The sequence below is a fragment of the Symphodus melops genome, assembly GCF_947650265.1.
Source record: "Symphodus melops genome assembly, chromosome: 2".
In the NCBI taxonomy this organism is placed as follows: domain Eukaryota; kingdom Metazoa; phylum Chordata; class Actinopteri; order Labriformes; family Labridae; genus Symphodus; species Symphodus melops.
Genome location: NC_136692.1, coordinates 17,327,645 through 17,344,877, shown reverse-complemented (window position 1 = coordinate 17,344,877; position 17,233 = coordinate 17,327,645). Strand labels below are relative to the sequence as shown.

The 17,233-nt window shown below is 42.8% G+C and overlaps 1 protein-coding gene across 3 annotated transcripts; it reads left to right on the top strand.

Annotated features, from left to right (window-relative positions):
• The first annotated feature begins 11,388 nt into the window (after nucleotides 1–11,388).
• Nucleotides 11,389–15,757, top strand: LOC306817294 (cell division control protein 42 homolog). 3 transcript variants are annotated; one of them, XM_079334054.1, is made up of 6 exons: nucleotides 11,389–11,475; nucleotides 12,026–12,455; nucleotides 12,626–13,010; nucleotides 13,229–13,287; nucleotides 13,440–13,469; nucleotides 14,382–15,757. In XM_079334054.1, exons 3-6 carry the CDS (start codon nucleotides 12,740–12,742, stop codon nucleotides 14,868–14,870), a joined length of 849 nt encoding a protein of 282 aa, XP_079190180.1. In that variant the 5' UTR covers nucleotides 11,389–11,475; nucleotides 12,026–12,455; nucleotides 12,626–12,739; the 3' UTR covers nucleotides 14,871–15,757. The 3 variants fall into 3 exon arrangements, with proteins under 3 accessions (XP_079190180.1, XP_079190181.1, XP_079190182.1); XM_079334055.1 differs by lacking the exon at nucleotides 11,389–11,475 and having other exon boundaries at nucleotides 11,857–12,455; XM_079334056.1 differs by lacking the exons at nucleotides 11,389–11,475; nucleotides 12,026–12,455; nucleotides 13,440–13,469 and having other exon boundaries at nucleotides 12,464–13,010.
• The last annotated feature ends 1,476 nt before the right edge of the window (nucleotides 15,758–17,233 follow it).

Below are 17,233 nucleotides of genomic sequence, written 5' to 3'. Positions count from 1 at the left end.
ATCTTTGACGTTTGCTTATAACACACAAATCTAAAAATGTGTTCATGTTTAACTGTAAACCCCCCCCCCCTAAAATATAGCATAGGAAAAGCACTAAAGTAATTAATTTGAGAATGAGTGAAAACTCCACCAGAACCTGAACCTGTAAAACTAAATGCACTGCCCTGTTTGGACCCAGTTGTCTACATGGACTATTTTGTGCTTCCTTTCCCCATTGGCTAAGATGCATTCAAGCTGAGCTTTGCCTGTTTAACCAAAGTGCTACTGTAGGGGGCTTCTGTAGTTTAACTCCTGCCCACCAGTAGCTGCGCCAAACAAAAAAGGGTGACTCGGGGTCTGACTATTCATCCATTCTGTGCGCTTTAATTTCCATTGATTGTGAATGCAGGAGGGAGGGAGGAAGGGGGTCTTCAGTGAAGGACCACGACACGCCTTCAGACGCGGACAGACCCTTACAAGCCATCTGCCACTAACCCCCCCCCCCCCCCCCAGAAAACGACGTTTATTTCCCTGTTCCCCTCCCACCTCTCCTCCTCCGGCCTGAAGCGCACGTCTCTATGCGCCTCTGTCCACCGGCTCCGTCTACACTCAACTGGAAGCATGTTAAAAGCCCTGTAACGGTATGGGCCATCCAGGGCCATATGGCGAGGGGGTAGCCAAGAGTTTTTTTCCTTTTTGAGTCCCAAAAGAGGAGACACCACATGGTCAGTCGTGGGAACGTAAACACGGCGCGCATCACACGATATCGATCATATGAAGCGGCGATCGGGGAAAGGGAGGGGGAGGAGAGAGAGGGCTGCTTTGTGATCATCAATTGATTTTTTTTTTTTTTACACTGATACCTCATCGGCGCATCAAATATTGACGCATCATCACCCGCAGTGAAAGCTCCCAACAACAGAGTGTGAACACAGTCAGAGGAGCCAGGGTAATGGTGCCAGGGTTTGTGATTCCAATCCCTATGATGTGCAGCAGACGCAAGGCACCAGCAGCAACAGTGCCAGGGATAGATGGAGATGAGAGGAGGGGAAAGTGGGAGGGAGGGGGTTTCATAGAGGGCACTGTGCTCAAGCGTAGGCTGGAAGGCTGGAGGAAACGGGAGATTTTGAATCAGCACTTTTTCAGGAGATGCTTTTATGCACACATTTATCCGAGTTATTAATGATGTTTACCCACCGTAATATTCACTTGGAGTGTTAAATCTTCACAATTGTTAGATAATGTGTGTTTAATCATTAGGAAAATGAAACTTTAGCACTTGCTTGTTGTAATTGCTCGTTTCTTAATCGCCCCGCGTATTATCATAAAGTTCTTTATCTTTCGAGTCCCATAATTGAATATGATTGGACTTCGATTCCTCATCTGGTCCTTCTGTTTTACCTGCTGAAACGCAGAGATCAACAGGCTCCTTTGTGTCCAGATCAGATTACTGTGGCCAGCTGCTGGCAAAGGGGGGCACATAGGCCATATCTGTGGATCCCCAGGGCTCTTCATGGTTTCACGAGGCTCCCCAAGGTTTCCCACGGCTAATCGAGGCTCCCGGTCCGAGCTTCTGTCTCATTTGCATACGTTGCTGTTACTGGAGACGTGCTGAGCTTAAGTTTATGGGAAGAGTGCCGCGGTAATTACGTGGGGGGCCCAAAGACTCGCCTGCCAGAGTGTGTGTGCTCGTTATAAGTGTGTGCGAGACGGAAGGGATCTTGTGTGTGCGTGTGCGTATGCGTGCGCGTGTGCGCGCGCGCGTGTGGTAGGGGTGTAGGGGGTGTGTGATTAAGAGAGCTGTACGTGGCAAGTCGCGTGCCAATGTTTATGAAAACACATCTGCCGCGCACCCCGGAGTGACGCACCACAACATTTGCGAGTCTCTATGAATACAATCGATAATTCACTTCTGATACTATATGCGTAACCAGAATAAATGACTGTATTACTTACAACAATTAGATATTGCTGAGGAGAGCTTAATCACAGTGAAGAGAGCTAAAGGGTTAAACAAACGTAAAATACAACCTTACATTGATAAGTTGATTTATAACGTTATTTTAACGAGCAAATCTGCATTTGGATGAGCATGCTTCTTTTTGTACATTATCATAATGTTCAGGATGTTGAAGGTGTATTATAAGGTGAACCATGTCTCATAGCGCTGTTAAAGTTCAAGAGCATTGTGGCAGTTGATAAGCAGAAATGAAGGTGATATAATGCTTATACACACGTCTGTTTATGAGCATGCTAGGTGATTTGGCTTCTATAGGTCAGTCTACCACATTTGCATGGACTACAGAGTCTTGAATTGCTGTAAAAAATGTTTTTCAGACATCCTCCTTTTTCAGAGGAAGAATCCTCTTGGTTAAACCTTTAATCTCTAAAATAATTATATACATACACTGAACTGTTTGCTACACTTCAATGCAAATATCATTATTGACACAGTCACAAACCTACATCTTAGGTTCCAGGATTGTAACATGGCAGATGCAATCCATCTCTTTTGCCCTGTAGGTCATCTTTGTTTACAGACGGATATGAGGGATTTGACGACTTCAAAGAGCTAATCATAAACAGGCATGCAGGTGCTATGCTATGTCATCACATGAGCACCACTCGGATCCCCCAATGCTATCCCTGCAACGTAATTGGAATTGAGTTTTTTTAATCACTTTATTGCAATGGTCCTACATGATCATCAGATAGTTACTCTTTCAGAATTAATTTCAAATTTCTTGGTGTGCATAGGCCTATAGCTCAACTCATTCTTCATCGCCACAGACTTCATCTTACAGCCTACCAAGTCTTTCTTCAAGGAGAACATTTGAAATACTACTTCAACAACGAACATATATCATAATGTTCCTGACACTAATTATAGTGTCCCTTGTTGACAGATGTTGTCCTAATACAGTATACAGACATCAGTAAACAGAGACAACAAGCCTCTATCTCATGATCGTATCAATAGCTTTCATTACTTTTCTGCAGCGCAATCATGAACATATCTAAAATGTTATTTGCCTTCCAGTTTACCTTTGCAAGAAAACCCCCCCCCCAAATATTCATAATGAAACCACATTGCACGGCAAGTATGAAATGTGTTATATAAATAAATTTGACTAGACTTGACATTCCCATCATCCCCAGCTGAGTGTTAAGTGTCACGTTTTTATTTGTCAAAGTTAATAATTAAATTCAAATTGTTGAGCAAATTTATTGCACCATAAACTAAAATCAAGCAGCATAATCTGTATAACAATTTAAAAGATAAGCTTCCTTATCTCCTCTTGTACTGCCAAAACAAGCACATATGTCTCACCTGCAGTCACCTGTAAACTGTACATGAGCAAAGTATAATATTCGAGTGGTTTTCAAAGTTCCCCTGTAGATATTTTCTCCTTCTTAGCAATAATGTCTGACACTGGTGAGTTGCATTACTGTCTAGTTAGCACAATTCATCCAGACACACTATTTATGTTGCTTTTGTGCAAGCATGCTTTGGCTCTTAAATGGCTTTTACTTTGTAATCAACATTGTAGCCACCAAAAATATTTGCTTTTCTCCAAAGCCATGGGCTGATTCGGCCCTGGGGGCAGTGCATCCCAGCATCTCTGATTGCATGTCAGAGCAAAGGACCAAAATCTTAAATCTAAAAGTTGGTTTAATTCTCTTTTGGACACAGAGGAAGTGCAATTCTCCATTTGCTTACCATATCGATTGGATCAAGGGTTTAAATTCACCCCTGAAAAACATAAACTGTTAAACTTTATTTATTCAGTGTGTTTGATTTTGTAAAAGAAGTGGATCATGTGATCATGAGTGGATTTGTGTCACGTTTGGTCCCAGAATAAGTGCAATTCTTCATTTGTATTCCTAACTCTACTCCAATTTTGTTCCGTCCAATCTTAACCAAAATTTGAAAGATGAGAGTAAAATTGGAGGTAGTGCACCTCCCCTTCCCTCCCTCTCTCCTCTCTTTCTCTCTCCCTAACTTGCCGTCTCTATCTCTACAGCCATGAGCATCTGCCCAGAATTGAACAGATGTAGGCACCTGCGTTGTGGGCCCACATATGCGCAGTTGCCCCCCTCCCCAAACCCCCTTTCAACCTTCCCTGGGACCCGAAGCCCACCACAATGGGGAGAGATCAGGGATGCAGTAACCAAATACTGCCTATCCCCCCAGGACACTCGCTCTGTTTGAGGCATTGTCACCAGTTATATCAAGTGGCTGCACCAAACAATCTGCTGTATGACTGCTCATTTCAGACATAACATAATTCAGAGGGACAGGGGCGGGGGGAGGGGGGGGGGGGGGGGGGGGGGGGCGGTGGGTCTGTGGGGTGTGCAGAGGTTGCTGCCCGGATAATTTCTATGGCTGTGATATGAAGTGGAGGGCGTTTTAAACAAGTGGGGCTCAGGTTTTCTTGCTGTAGGGGTTGGATTGAAATGAAACCAGACTTTGGGTAAGTGGCCGTTGGGTGGGTTTAGAGGTTTGGAGGGCCCAGGGGTGGCAGGTGCTAGCTGGGGTAGGAGGATGAAAGAGAGGCTTGTCGGAGCAGGGTTGGGTACAAGACCAGGTTACACATAAAAAGCCTTGTTTTTGTTCGAGAAAAGAGGACCAACAGCCCACCAGTAGAGAAATGGTGCATAATGGCGCCATAATAGCCCTCTTTCCCTATCTCTCAGCTGCCGCTTGAGGACAGAGGATCCACACGCACCTGTTGTCACTCCCTATTGTGACCAGTTAGCATTAGCACGCTACACCTCAGGAATGCCTCCAGTCCAGCGGCCGGGCTACTTGTCCCATGAGGGAGCTTAGCCACAGTGAAAAGAGGAGGGTGTCAGGAGTGTGCTGGGGTGGGGGGGTGGGGGGCACGGGAACCAGCAGGGAAGCTTTAGAGGACAAGACAAGGAGGGGAGGTGGAGGTGGGAGGGTGCGTTCCTCCAAAGACAGTGTCCTCTCTCCTCCTCTCCAGGGGCCTGTCCAGAGAGCCCTGTCCTAAATCACTGGCCCCAGGGGGAAGGCACTCCTTTGTGAAGAGATGGCCCCTGCAAGCTGGGCCGCCAGCTGCCGCTGCTGCAGCGTCATGCGCCCCCCTTCCTCTTCCTCCTCCTTCATCCTACCCACACACACACGCACACACAAACAGACACACACCTCCTCCCCTTATCCCCTCCACCTTCAGCACCATGACAATGCTTCCTGCGGCCTAGGCCACAGGCCAGAAGAGCATTAAAAAAGAACTTGGAGGAGACTCTTAAGAAAGGCAAAAACAGAGCAACCTGTTTTTCGGCTGAACATTAATGATGACAAACTTGGAGCAGGGTGATGGTGCATGACATGCTAACCTAGATGACTCTTAATCACAGCTGTGAATCACAGCTGTGAATGAGATAAAGAAAGATTGTAATTGGTGTGTGATGGTAGAAACTTACCATGATTCAAAAGAAATCTTGACAGCAGATGTTGCTACTCTAAAGATGCACACTCCCAGCTGCAGATTTCATTCTTCCAAGTCAAAGGTGGGTTTAAAAGTATTTTTTTCAAGGAAACAAAACTTGATTGCTGACACACGACATGGAGGTTCACTGTTTTCCTATTTGTTGAATTCAAAGATGCTCACTTAAGGCTACAAACTTCCTTCGAATCTTCTGAGTCAAAAAAGAATGTGAAAGTTTTTCTTTCACTTCTCCCCGACACAGTCTGCACTGAAGATAGCTCATAAAAAACAAATCCAGACTTCAACCTTTAGAATCAAACCATAAAAGTAGCAAAGTTCATGTTGCATTCAGTTCACACCGATCTTATCAAGTCAGTCATTTTGTTCATCAGCAGCTGAGATGTGTGCACTTTTATTTTGTAGCTGCTGATGGCATATTTGTGCTTAATTTATACAATCACTAAATGATTATCTAATCCATTGATTTACTTGAGATTAACCTCTTGCCAAGCATGGGTATTTATGCTGTTGACATGTAAACCATTATTTCTTGAGGTTCTTCCTTCATTTGATGTTTTAACACGGTGGAAGTTTTGATCAACCTAGAAACAGGTAAAAAGGCGGGCCTTAAACCTCCTGGCAACAACTACAACTCACCCTGTTGTCAGCAATGCTCCTAGTTATGCAAACTCTTTGCTTTATTGTAAGTAAAAAGGATACGTTATAGAAACAATTATATTGTGTTCATTAATTGGTGGAGCCGTATTCCTGGTGACAAAATCAATACTTGAAAAGTCGTATATTTATTACATTTTTTTAAAAATTTCCCCTTAAAAAGGACTAGATCCCTGTAGAAAGTTATTCAAAACGCACCTTAGCCCCCAAGAGAGCTCCTAAGGTGTAAAATTGAAGAGTAGTGAAACTGAAAAGTTTTTCAAGCAGAGAAGAAAATGGAGAAATGTTCTTCAGGCACTTCCTCTGAAAGAACTTTTTTTAACTGGGCTGAAGAGACAAAAATGATTTGTGCACACATCACATCATCTGACTTTTTTTTTTTCAGTGCAAGGTGAGTCAGGGTTAAGTTTTTTTTTTGTTTTTTTGTTGTTGTTTTTTTACATGCGGTTACCACCACAGGTGCATCCAATCACGAGTTGAGGCCCCTCACATGCTGATGTGGAGAAGCTGCAACACAAGTGGTAATGTGACATCAAACACTTTGTAAGCTGTATACTTTTTTTTCACACTGATGATCATTTTGTAGTGTCCATAATTACATAATGTCTGATTAGATTCTATAATAGACGTTTTGGCATCTTGTTTTTGATGATGAACCAATCACAGCTTCTGAACAAATGTTTCATGCCTAGCAACAGGGTCACCTATGCCTCCTCACTAACTTTACTATTACAGTATCTAACTACCATCACAACTATCACATTCCAAAATCAACAAACCCATGCTTGTGCTTGTAGTACAACACTCCTGGATGGTGAATAATCCAAAGTTTGGGTAATGAATCTTTTAATTTTATTTTGAGTTTTCGTGCCAGGTGAAGGTAAGTGTACACATAATACTCCACATGGAGACACAGCCCCTGTTCCTGGAGTTTGTGTCCTTAAAGCATTGTGTTATAAATGTTGATTGAATCTTTCTTTCACAATGGATGTGTTCCGTCAACAGACAAAACTGTTGCAGAGTCACTAGACAGACACATTCTATCAGACTTTTTTAATGCTCTTGTTGATTTTATCCCTCACTGCCACTACTAGGAGAAAATGTTCCCATCCATGGCTGAGGCAGGCGTGCTCTATTGTGCCGCTTCTAATGATGATTGTAATGATGGCTTGTCCATCTTTGATAAGAAACAGCACGCCCCTCATTAAAGGGCCCAGGGCCCTGGTTCTCATGGCTGCCGGTCGGTCTCTGCAGTCAGACAGCAGGCGAGGGCGGCGAGACGACACCCGCGGCACACGCCTGTTGACCGAGCCACAAAGCAAAAGCGTGTGACACTCGCCCCACCCCCGCCAATCCTATTGTCCTCACCGTGGGTCCCACAGACAAGACCAATCCTGTTACCCCCCCACGCACCCCTTCCTCCCACACCCCCTTCATCCTTGCAAACCACGACAAACCACAACACACACTTATACCGGTTCTCCACACACAAACACACACACAGAAATACACACTCCCTTTCATTCTCTCTCCCCTTCACAATCAGTTTTACCAATCAGCTGATCTCTCTCTCTCTCTCTCTCTTCTCACACGTCCACCAGGGGTTGCCCCTCAGCCTTCCTTCTCCTCCCCCCATCCTCCTGCCTCACCTCCCCCATGTGCCATCAGCTGCTATGCAAGGTGGAAATCCATCATTGTGTGTAAAGAAGGTGCTCCAGCATGCTGCTTAGCCATTACCATACCCACATACACTCTCTGGTGGGGGGAGTTTGGTCCAGGAGGATTTTTTCAGATTATTCGTGTGTGTATTTGTATGTGTGGTGGTGTTTGGGGGGGGGGGGTTGTTCTAATTCACTGATTCACATGCAGACAGTATTTCTTGGAGGAGGGTGTGGCAGGTGGGTGCGGTCTGGCTTTTTTATTTTAGGGATTCTGGTTGATGGTGGTGATGGTTGTTGGATGGAGGAGTGAAGAGGAGGAGGGAAGCAGAGGGTGGGGGGGTTGATGATGAGGAAGGAGGAGGAGGAGGAGGGGGTTGCTGCGGCTGCCGGGGTCAGGCCTGTGTGTCCTGGGAAAGTTGGGTTCTCCATTTAAATCTGCACATGTTGCGGCCTTCTGGTGGCTGCGTGAATGCGCACGGTGACAGATGGCCCTGGCCCATAACTATAGAGTCCGAGCAGCCCAGTCCCCTGAGGGAAGAAGAGGAAGGAGAGAGAGAGAGAGAGAGAGAGAGAGAGAGGGTGCAGGGGAGGAAGAGGGAATGTCGTCCTCAGCTGATCCCATCAATAGAGAGATGAGAGAAGGAGGAAAAGCAGAAGACGAGGAGGAGGGTCATCGATGTGTGTGTGTGTTTTTATCTACATGTGTGTGTGTTTTATATTGGGGGGAGGGACTGGGGTCTTAATCCCAAACTCTAAATTGAGTTAGTGTATTTGCCTGGTCTGCAAACTCCCATAGGAGGCCTGGGGTCCCCAAAGATTCTGATTAGGTGTCTAGTTTATCAGATGTTAGAACAGGAGGAGGAGGAGGAGGAAGACTGTTTGTACATGAAAAGAAAGGCAGCATTGTATGTTCTGTGTGTGTGTGTGTGTGTGTGTGTGTGTGTGTGTGTGTGTGTGTGTGTGGACATGGTTTATGTATTTCTGGGTTTTGTGCCAGCTCTCTGTTAACAGCGCTGCCTGATGTCTCCATTGACAGAGCAGAAAGATCTCTGACTCTTCATTAATCCGGTTAAGTAGCATTGTAAAATCCAGAGACATGGTGCCTTTCGATTAGTTCCTCTATCTTTTTCATGAACAACTTCAGTTTGAATCGTGCAGAGTAAGGACAATCCTGCTGCAATGTTGTGATTCAGCAAATTCTCAAAAATTCCTTTGCACCTTTTGCAACATTTTCTATGATAATTGTTTTAATACAACGTGCAAAAATGTGCAACAAATTCATTCATTTATTGCTACAACAATCACAGAAGAAGCCAATGAAATCCTGGAGAGTCTTGTGAATGCTTAGTGTTAAGACAAAGTTTTTAGAGTGCGTATTACTTCATGTAAAGATTAAAAAGTTGGACATTACAATGCTTTATCATGACATGGGCATTATATGTTGGTTATGAAGTCATGAAATGGTGAGGCGAATACTTTTTTAAGAGTGCTGTGATGGCATTTTTACCAAATGCCTTTTCTTCATGCTTCACTTTTTGAGAGACATGTTGTAAATATTTTGTTAGACAGGTTGTTAAACCCTTTATAACGTAAAATATTAAGATTAGACTCCTTTCAGTAGGAAATGTAAGGTGTTATAAAAGGGATTATGGCATACTTTATATTATATGTTCAGCTTTTGTTCTGCACTACCATAAGCTTTGCTTCCTCTAAAGCCCTTTTCAGAACACAACTCCGCAACAGCACCTTATAAAAGCTCAGCCATTATCATGTCTTTGTCATACATATTGATCCGGCAACAGCGTGATATTTATGCCTGTGAATTCACATTCCATCGGTGCTGCCGAGGACCAATGTGTAGTGAGAGCTCCACATGCACACTCAGATCTGCAAACACACAACGCTGTTCTCCCTTGCTATCTCCGCAAACAAGTCCTTTTTTGCAAAAGTGCTTTATCTCGGGGGCCAGATGGCTTACTGGTTAGTGCGTTGTGCCCCATGCGTTGAGGCTGTGGTCCACAAGGTGGCAGCCCATGTTTCAATCTGGCTTGTGGCTCCTTTCCCACATGCCATTACCCACCTTTTCTCCACAACATTTGTGACTCTATGTGCTGTGTATAAAGGCCTCTGAATGAAGTTTTTTTTCTCTACAACTAAAGCTGCTGTTTCTGCCGGCTGAATTAAAATTGTCACAAATACAATCTGGAGGAGTTTGCAGGGATTACAGCCCGTGTCTGTTCTCTTTCATAGATGTCAAATAGTTCTTTGCAATAGCCATTGACTAAATATACAGATCAACAATAAGTTTCTGTCACCTCCTGTTGTACTTTGTAGTAGTTAAGCAAAAATACAACTGGAATGGTTTATTGTACGGGTAGGGTAATTTATTTTCAGAGTCTTTACAGTAGAAACAGTGAATTAAAGTTTCATCCCTTCAGGTAAAACTTTAAAGATCCCTGAAGTGGGAGCAGTTCACAGCAGACTAGATCCTTGCATCAGTTTGAAAAAGACACTCAAAGTTATGGAACGCTGTTGCGTTTGTTTGTTACGTTTCTTGTCATTGTTCCTCCTTTAGTCTGATTTTACAGTGCACATAGCACAACAGGAGCCACATTTGTCAAAAGAGCTGCCAATCAAACCCTGAATAACTTATAAACTAAGGTTCTGAAAACAAAAACATTTACACTTAAAGCAGCATGATATAAACTTACAATAATGACAATTACCAAGTTTGATGAGGTTTTTTTTTTTTTTTTTTTTAACATTTGTTATGATTTATAGGTTGACTCGTGTCTCATCTGTTAACATGGAGAAGGCCTACTATGCCACCAGTTAAGCCACACAGCAGTCCGGTACGGATCAGTACAGTTTGGTACAGTTTGGTTCAATTAAGCCTGATCCCGTTTGCGTTTCCACAGCCACCTGTGCCCTATTTGGTAGGCAGCGTGTAAGCCGGATAGCTGCTAGCCGCTAACTAATAAATTCAACAAAGGAGAAAAACGCTACCCTAACCCTGCATCCAGCAGTTCATGTACTCTGTGACTGACGTGTGACTCTTTATAACAAGAACTCAATCAAGCTTTGTTTCAGAGAAGGCTGTGTGCCTCGAGTAGAAATAGACGTAAACAATCAGCTGTGTATTACAGTCAATGGTTTAAACATGGCGGAGTTCTGTTTGCCGACGTAACACGGGAAGTGACGATTCTTTCAACCAATCAACGGACTGCAGTGTTTAGCTTCACCTTTTTGGGTCGGCTCAACATTCTTGACCCCAACGGAAGGGTCCCAAAAAGTGGGACGGCCGGATCGGTCACTGGGAACCTTTCCTGGGATTAGTCTATGGAAACGCCGCAAAATGCGCGCCGGACCACTTGGTGGAAACGGGGCTTTAGTAGGGAGAGCGCCACGTGTTTTGTTCTCACCTTCAGCAAGCTGTCAGGTTGTCCATCTCTTTATACAGTCTATGGTCACAGCCCTGAGCTTCTCATACAGAAGACATAATGTACCTGTTAGCATCTGCTTTCAACAGAAATGTAACTAACTGGGACATCAATGCTTTTTGAAGCTTCTTGGATTCCCAGAGAAACTTCTGTTGGTGACGTCATAAGAAGACCCAGACATTTGATTTAGAACCATATGAAAACTGTGTGCAGTTTCAATCAACGAAATGATTTTAACCCTGTTGTTTTTTTTCCTAACAGAAGGAGGTAAGCAGAAACCAACTAATGAAATATCTCCTGACAATTCCTTTACACTGGGCCTTTGCATGCTAATGCTCACAGAAGGTACTTTTCAGAATTCAGTCGGATTGACAATTAGAGGCAGCGATATTGCGTTGTGTGTGTGTGTGTGTGTGTGTTTCCTTGCATGTGTGAGAAGATGCCCTGTTGCTGTGTTTGTACGCATGGTCTCACTCCCACTGACTGATGTCTTTGGTGTTAATTCAAGCATGGCAATTATGCCTCTTTCCTCCCAATAAGCAATTCTGATTATTTAAGTTCATTCCTCAGATTTTTTTTCCTAACAGAAGGATGTCGAGGATTCTATAAGGAAAAAAAAAAGCTCTAAGGTTTAAGGTTGATTTCTTTAAAACAGACACATGGGGAATGATCTAGATTTATTCTTTACATTTAGTCAAGTTGTATTGAAAGATGACGTTTATTTCCTTCTTGCAGCCTCCTCTCTCCTGTTTTGATGTTTCAATCTTTTTTTAGCTTCGGACTCTTTCTCTCTCCACCCCCCCTTCATCTCTTGCAGTTCTGGCGATGATTCATGCTGCATCTAGTCCTTCAGTCTCCGCAGTTGACGGGATTACACCACAAGGGGGTGTTCATCTTTCACGTCATCCCTACAGTCTGTCCCTCTTTTCTGACAGAAATGCTCAACCTATTTTTTTGTGAAAGACCCCTAAACTGGTTCTCATTTGAAAATGAAACCCATCTGATTTAGTTTTATACTCTTAGACAATAGTTAAAAATAGAGAAATATTTATTGAATAATTTGATATGCATTTGTTTTTCCCCCACTCTATTTTTAAGCAATAACTAACTCTCTTTTGTGTAGGTCATTTTCTATGAGGCCAACACTGGAGACATAATATATGTCTGACTAAATGGGATAAAGCTGTCCATAAAGCTCAGTTGATTTCACTTAGAAAGCTGCTGAGCTTCATATGGTGCTGTGCTCGGTAAGCCTCTTAGGACTCACGACCACAGCAGATGTAGCGAGAATGCCAATCAGGAGCTCCTGCTGAGCGGAGAAACTTGCGGGCTGTGCCACTGCGCGACTCAAATGTGCCAACGCGCAAAAGACATAGTCCTAAATTTATTTTTGCCGCTTTTTCTTTTCTGTTCACAGACCTTAACCTGCTGCAGACAGACGCGAGCTGTCAAGTACAGCATGTAGAGCGCAAAGTCTCCAAAGAATCTGTATCATCAGACTGCAACAACAAATCCTCCCGTACGCAGAGCCATGTTTCCGCAGGATGTCGGGAAGCAGAAGCCACGCCGTGTGTCAGAGCCTTTGTGCGGGATAGACGGCCCCGTGGTTCCGCCTCGGCTGTTAAAAAACCGGGACTTTCCTCTGGCCGTGAAGCGTCGGCGGTCATGTTCCGCACATGAGCGCAAGGTGAACTGCGTCCTGGTAGGAGATGGAGCTGTGGGCAAGACAAGCTTGATCGTGAGCTACACCACCAATGGCTACCCAACAGAATACGTTCCTACAGCGTTTGACAACTTTACAGGTAATCTTTCGTTGCAATGGAGATTGTTATTAGTGTTACGCACAAGTTTTACGCAAACCCGGGAGTTTAAGTGTATGGGATCTGTTGTTTTACTCGCTGATGCCAAATGTCTCGTAGAACCTGTAGGCTATGCTTTGTTTTATTCCTCACATTTCATGAATGGAATGACAATAAGGGAAATTTTCTAAAACATATGGGTGCCTTCTTTTTCTTCTAAGTGATGGTTGTTGTTGACGGAAAACCTGTCAGACTGCAGTTGTGTGACATGGCTGGACAGGTAAGCTGTGCTTTTGACCATTTCTTTAAGTAAATAATAATAGATCGTTTTTAACAAACCTGAACATGTGATCTCTGTATAAAAAGTGCATGCATTCTACCAAACTTTGTTTTGCAATGTTTCACTTCCCCCCCCCTGCTTTATCGTGGTAGAAATGGGGTCTGGTTGATGGATCAATCAATGTAAGTCATCAGAGATCAATCAGTTGTTTTTAGTAGGCTTTATATTTACACTGGTTTGTAGTCCTTGCTGTGTTTGTGTGTTGCCCCCTGTAGCTTGCTTTAAGCCCTGGACGAAGATCCATAAAGACCCGTTTAGATTTTACTATCCCAACTGTGCAAGTAACGCCATAGTTTAGAGCGCCTCCTGGAGGATATAACGGAGACTGTAATTCATCAGCAAGCCACCCCATGCCATCCTGCAGCTCCAATGCCCCCTTTAGGTTAAGTGTTCAAAATTTTTATGAAGACGTTGCTAACAAAAATCCTGTAAACAACTTATCTCTCTTTATCATGATCAAGTTAAGATAAAGGGTCAATATAGCCTCCATAAAATAGGGCACCATCGACCTGAAAAAACCCTGACCTTGTTCAGCACACTTACAAAAACCATGTCTTCATAAGACAGAGGATTTAGTTAATTGCAACTTTTTGATTGTTGTTTACACATATGCACATTTTTGAAAATTTCTAGAAAATGTCCCAAGTTTTCCTGAAGATCTGCTTCTGCATTTACATATCAGCTAAATGTAACTTTTTGTGAAGACATTTCGAGGCTGGCAGAAAAAAATAATTCAGGGTTAAAAAAATGTCAAAATTTCACTAATTTTTCAGGAATTTTGTACATGTTATTAGACACCATATATTAACATGGAGAGCATACATTTTATTTAAAATTAATTTAACAATATATAAAACCAGTTTCTGTCTCTCAGGTCAGGTGTTTTTTTTCTGTTAATAAAACTATGTAGTTAAGTCAGTTGTACCATAGTGATGTTGAGTTTTCCATTACAATGCCAGCACATTGGTGAGGTGACGGTAAAGACTCACAAACACATTGTTCTTACCTGGCTTCTTTGTTTCCGGTATGTAAAGGACGAGCTGGAGCGCCTCCGCCCCCTCTGCTACAAGAATGCCAGTGTCTTCCTCCTCTGCTACAGCGTGGTCCGCCCCTGCTCTTTTCGCAACCTGAGCGACAGGTGGGTCCCTGAAATTCAACAACACTGTCCTGGAGTGCCCGTGGTCCTTGTAGGTACCCAGCTGGACCTTAGGGAAGATGTCCAGGTGCTGATCGACCTGGCCCAGAACCAGAAGCGTCCAGTTAGCACTGAGGAGGGTCTGCAGCTTGCACAGGAGCTTGGGGCGGTGAGCTTTGCAGAGTGTTCGGCACTGACCCAGAAGAACCTGAAGGACACATTTGATTCAGCAATCTTAGCTAGCATTGGGCAGACCGACATTTGCAGCATCCAGCAGCAAAGGATGACTCTCAGGAAGAAGACGCCTGATAAAATCAAGAGTCTTTCTGAGACCTGGTGGAGGAAGATCAACTGTTTAATGGGAGAGCAGAGCTGTGACTTCAAGTGAACCACTACATAATGTCAAACCTGGGACAGATTATGTGAGCGGATACTTGAAAGGTTTGGTGTGATTCAGAATATTTCCATAATGTTACCAGAGGGTAGGGATTATCGCTACACAGGTTAACACTTCAAGTTTCACAAAGAGTTCAGAAATATTTAATCTCTATTTACTGGATCTGCATATAGACGAAGAAGCTGTTTATATTTGACATGAATCGGGGTTGAGAGTGTTATGGCTTTTGTGTATTGTCTAAGTAGTATTGTCTTTCGACATTTCGGATTTTCCTGTATTTAGAAAAACAGTCCTTGAAGGGAGCATTTGGCATGCAAGCCATTTTCACGTAATCCTCATTTCTATCAATGATCATCTGACAACAATTTCACTTCAATTTATTTCTCCAAATCTGCTTGCAAGTGCGCCTTGCTAACAAGAATCAACAACAACAATCCAGTCTTATAAGTTTTCCGTCTTCTTTCAATGTTAATTTAACACCAGCTTTGAGGTGAAACTTGGTCACAAGTACAAAACAATTTGACTTGCTCTGAAATAATCTGATTGTTCGAAAATGTGAGATCTCTTGTTTTGTCTGATGTTTTTCATGACGAGGATAACCCCACCATTTTCCAAAGAAGTTGTACCAATCCTGAAAGTAAATCAAGACCCAGGTTTGGTGTAATGCTTGGAATGTGACTGTCCAACAGGCTAAAGGAGATGTAAACTTTGATTTTGTCTCAAAGTATGTTGCCACTTTCACCTTGACATTACAAGAACTGTGATTGAATGTTAGTTTATATAGGTTATTTATTTATTTGTTTGAACATTTTCATTGCCATTCATTGCTGATCATGGAACATGCTCAGAAGCCTTGATTAAAATGTACAATGACTGAATACTGTTTACAATCATTTCAGTCAAGAAAAGAACATTTGAAGGCTGGACATCTGTTTATTGCTGATCTTAGGAAAAACAATTTATAGATATAATGTGCACATGACTTGATCAGCGTTCTCCTGCTACTGCAAGGATTTCTGCTTCCCAACATGTTGTCAGGTTAATCTGGATCAAGTGTCATTTATTGTCTCATCAGCTCCCTGATCCTCCTGACCCAGACCTGCCTGACCTGGCCCTGTGTGAACAAAAACCTAATCATTAACTGTGTCAACATTTAGGACACAGATATTTAGACACATAGTGATTCGTAGGATTTGGTAGAAAGAAAGGGTATCAACACTTTGCTCAGCTTTGCTCTCTGACTCAGTGGCAGCTTGGTGAGAGCGCGTCAGGTAACAGCCTCCTCTAATAGGAGCAGACATGACCACCTGGATTGGATTAAACCAACATATGGAGTCTGATCTTCTCACTACAGACACCTTTCACCCAGGCGCAAGAGGTTGATTCCTCCACATTTAAGGTTGGACTTAATTGGCATGTTAGTAAGGGAAAGAAATAGGTTTAATACTTCATAAATTATGTGGTGTACTGTATATAGAATGGCGTATTATGAACAAATAATTTTAATATTTTTTTATTGTTAGCAGATGTACCCCATTCTAAACCACAACCACTGCATCCTACCACACCCAAAATCCTTCCTTAAATGTAAAGGAAGGATTTTTAATTCATTCTTAATCTCAAAATTAAATGATTAAATGTAAGGACCCAGAAAGAGATGGGTCCTTGGTAGGTGACTGTCTACACAGTGCCCACACAGTGTTCATGCAACATTGTATAATCACATAAGAAAAGTGGTATGGCCCAAAAACAAGTGCTATCATGACAACAAAAAAAGTAATCCCTGGAGATTTATCCCAACCTTTACTGTTATGTCTACTTCTCCTTACAAGTGATGCAGTCTGGTTTATATAGACTTAAATTATGAAAGTGTAACTTTTTACAAGCAACTCATTACCCTGGATGAGTAAAATTGCAATCATGGCACAACATTTTCAAACTGTATCTGGACCAGATCAAAGAACCACCTCATAATAAGATCCAAACAATATCATAGAATCAAATGACTTTGCGTGTCCTATACTCATTTCAAGACTCTAAAGATTAGGCTTAGCAGGTGTTCTCATTTAACCTGGCCTGGAACCAGCAACAGACTTTACAGACAGGTGTTGTTGCCTCTCTGGCTTCTGACACTGATCTCCTAAGGACTTTCAGTCATGCAAGGACTGCCAGTATTTTACAAACAGATGAGCTCTTTAACTTAACAAAAAGCCAAATGTCATACATGCATACAGCAGTGGAGTTACTCTAGAGACCCTTTCCAGTTCTTTAATTCGATTTCATTTCAACATGCACTCATTGTTGAATTTGTGAGGTGTTGATAAAAACGGATCGACCCAATGAAGATAAAAAAA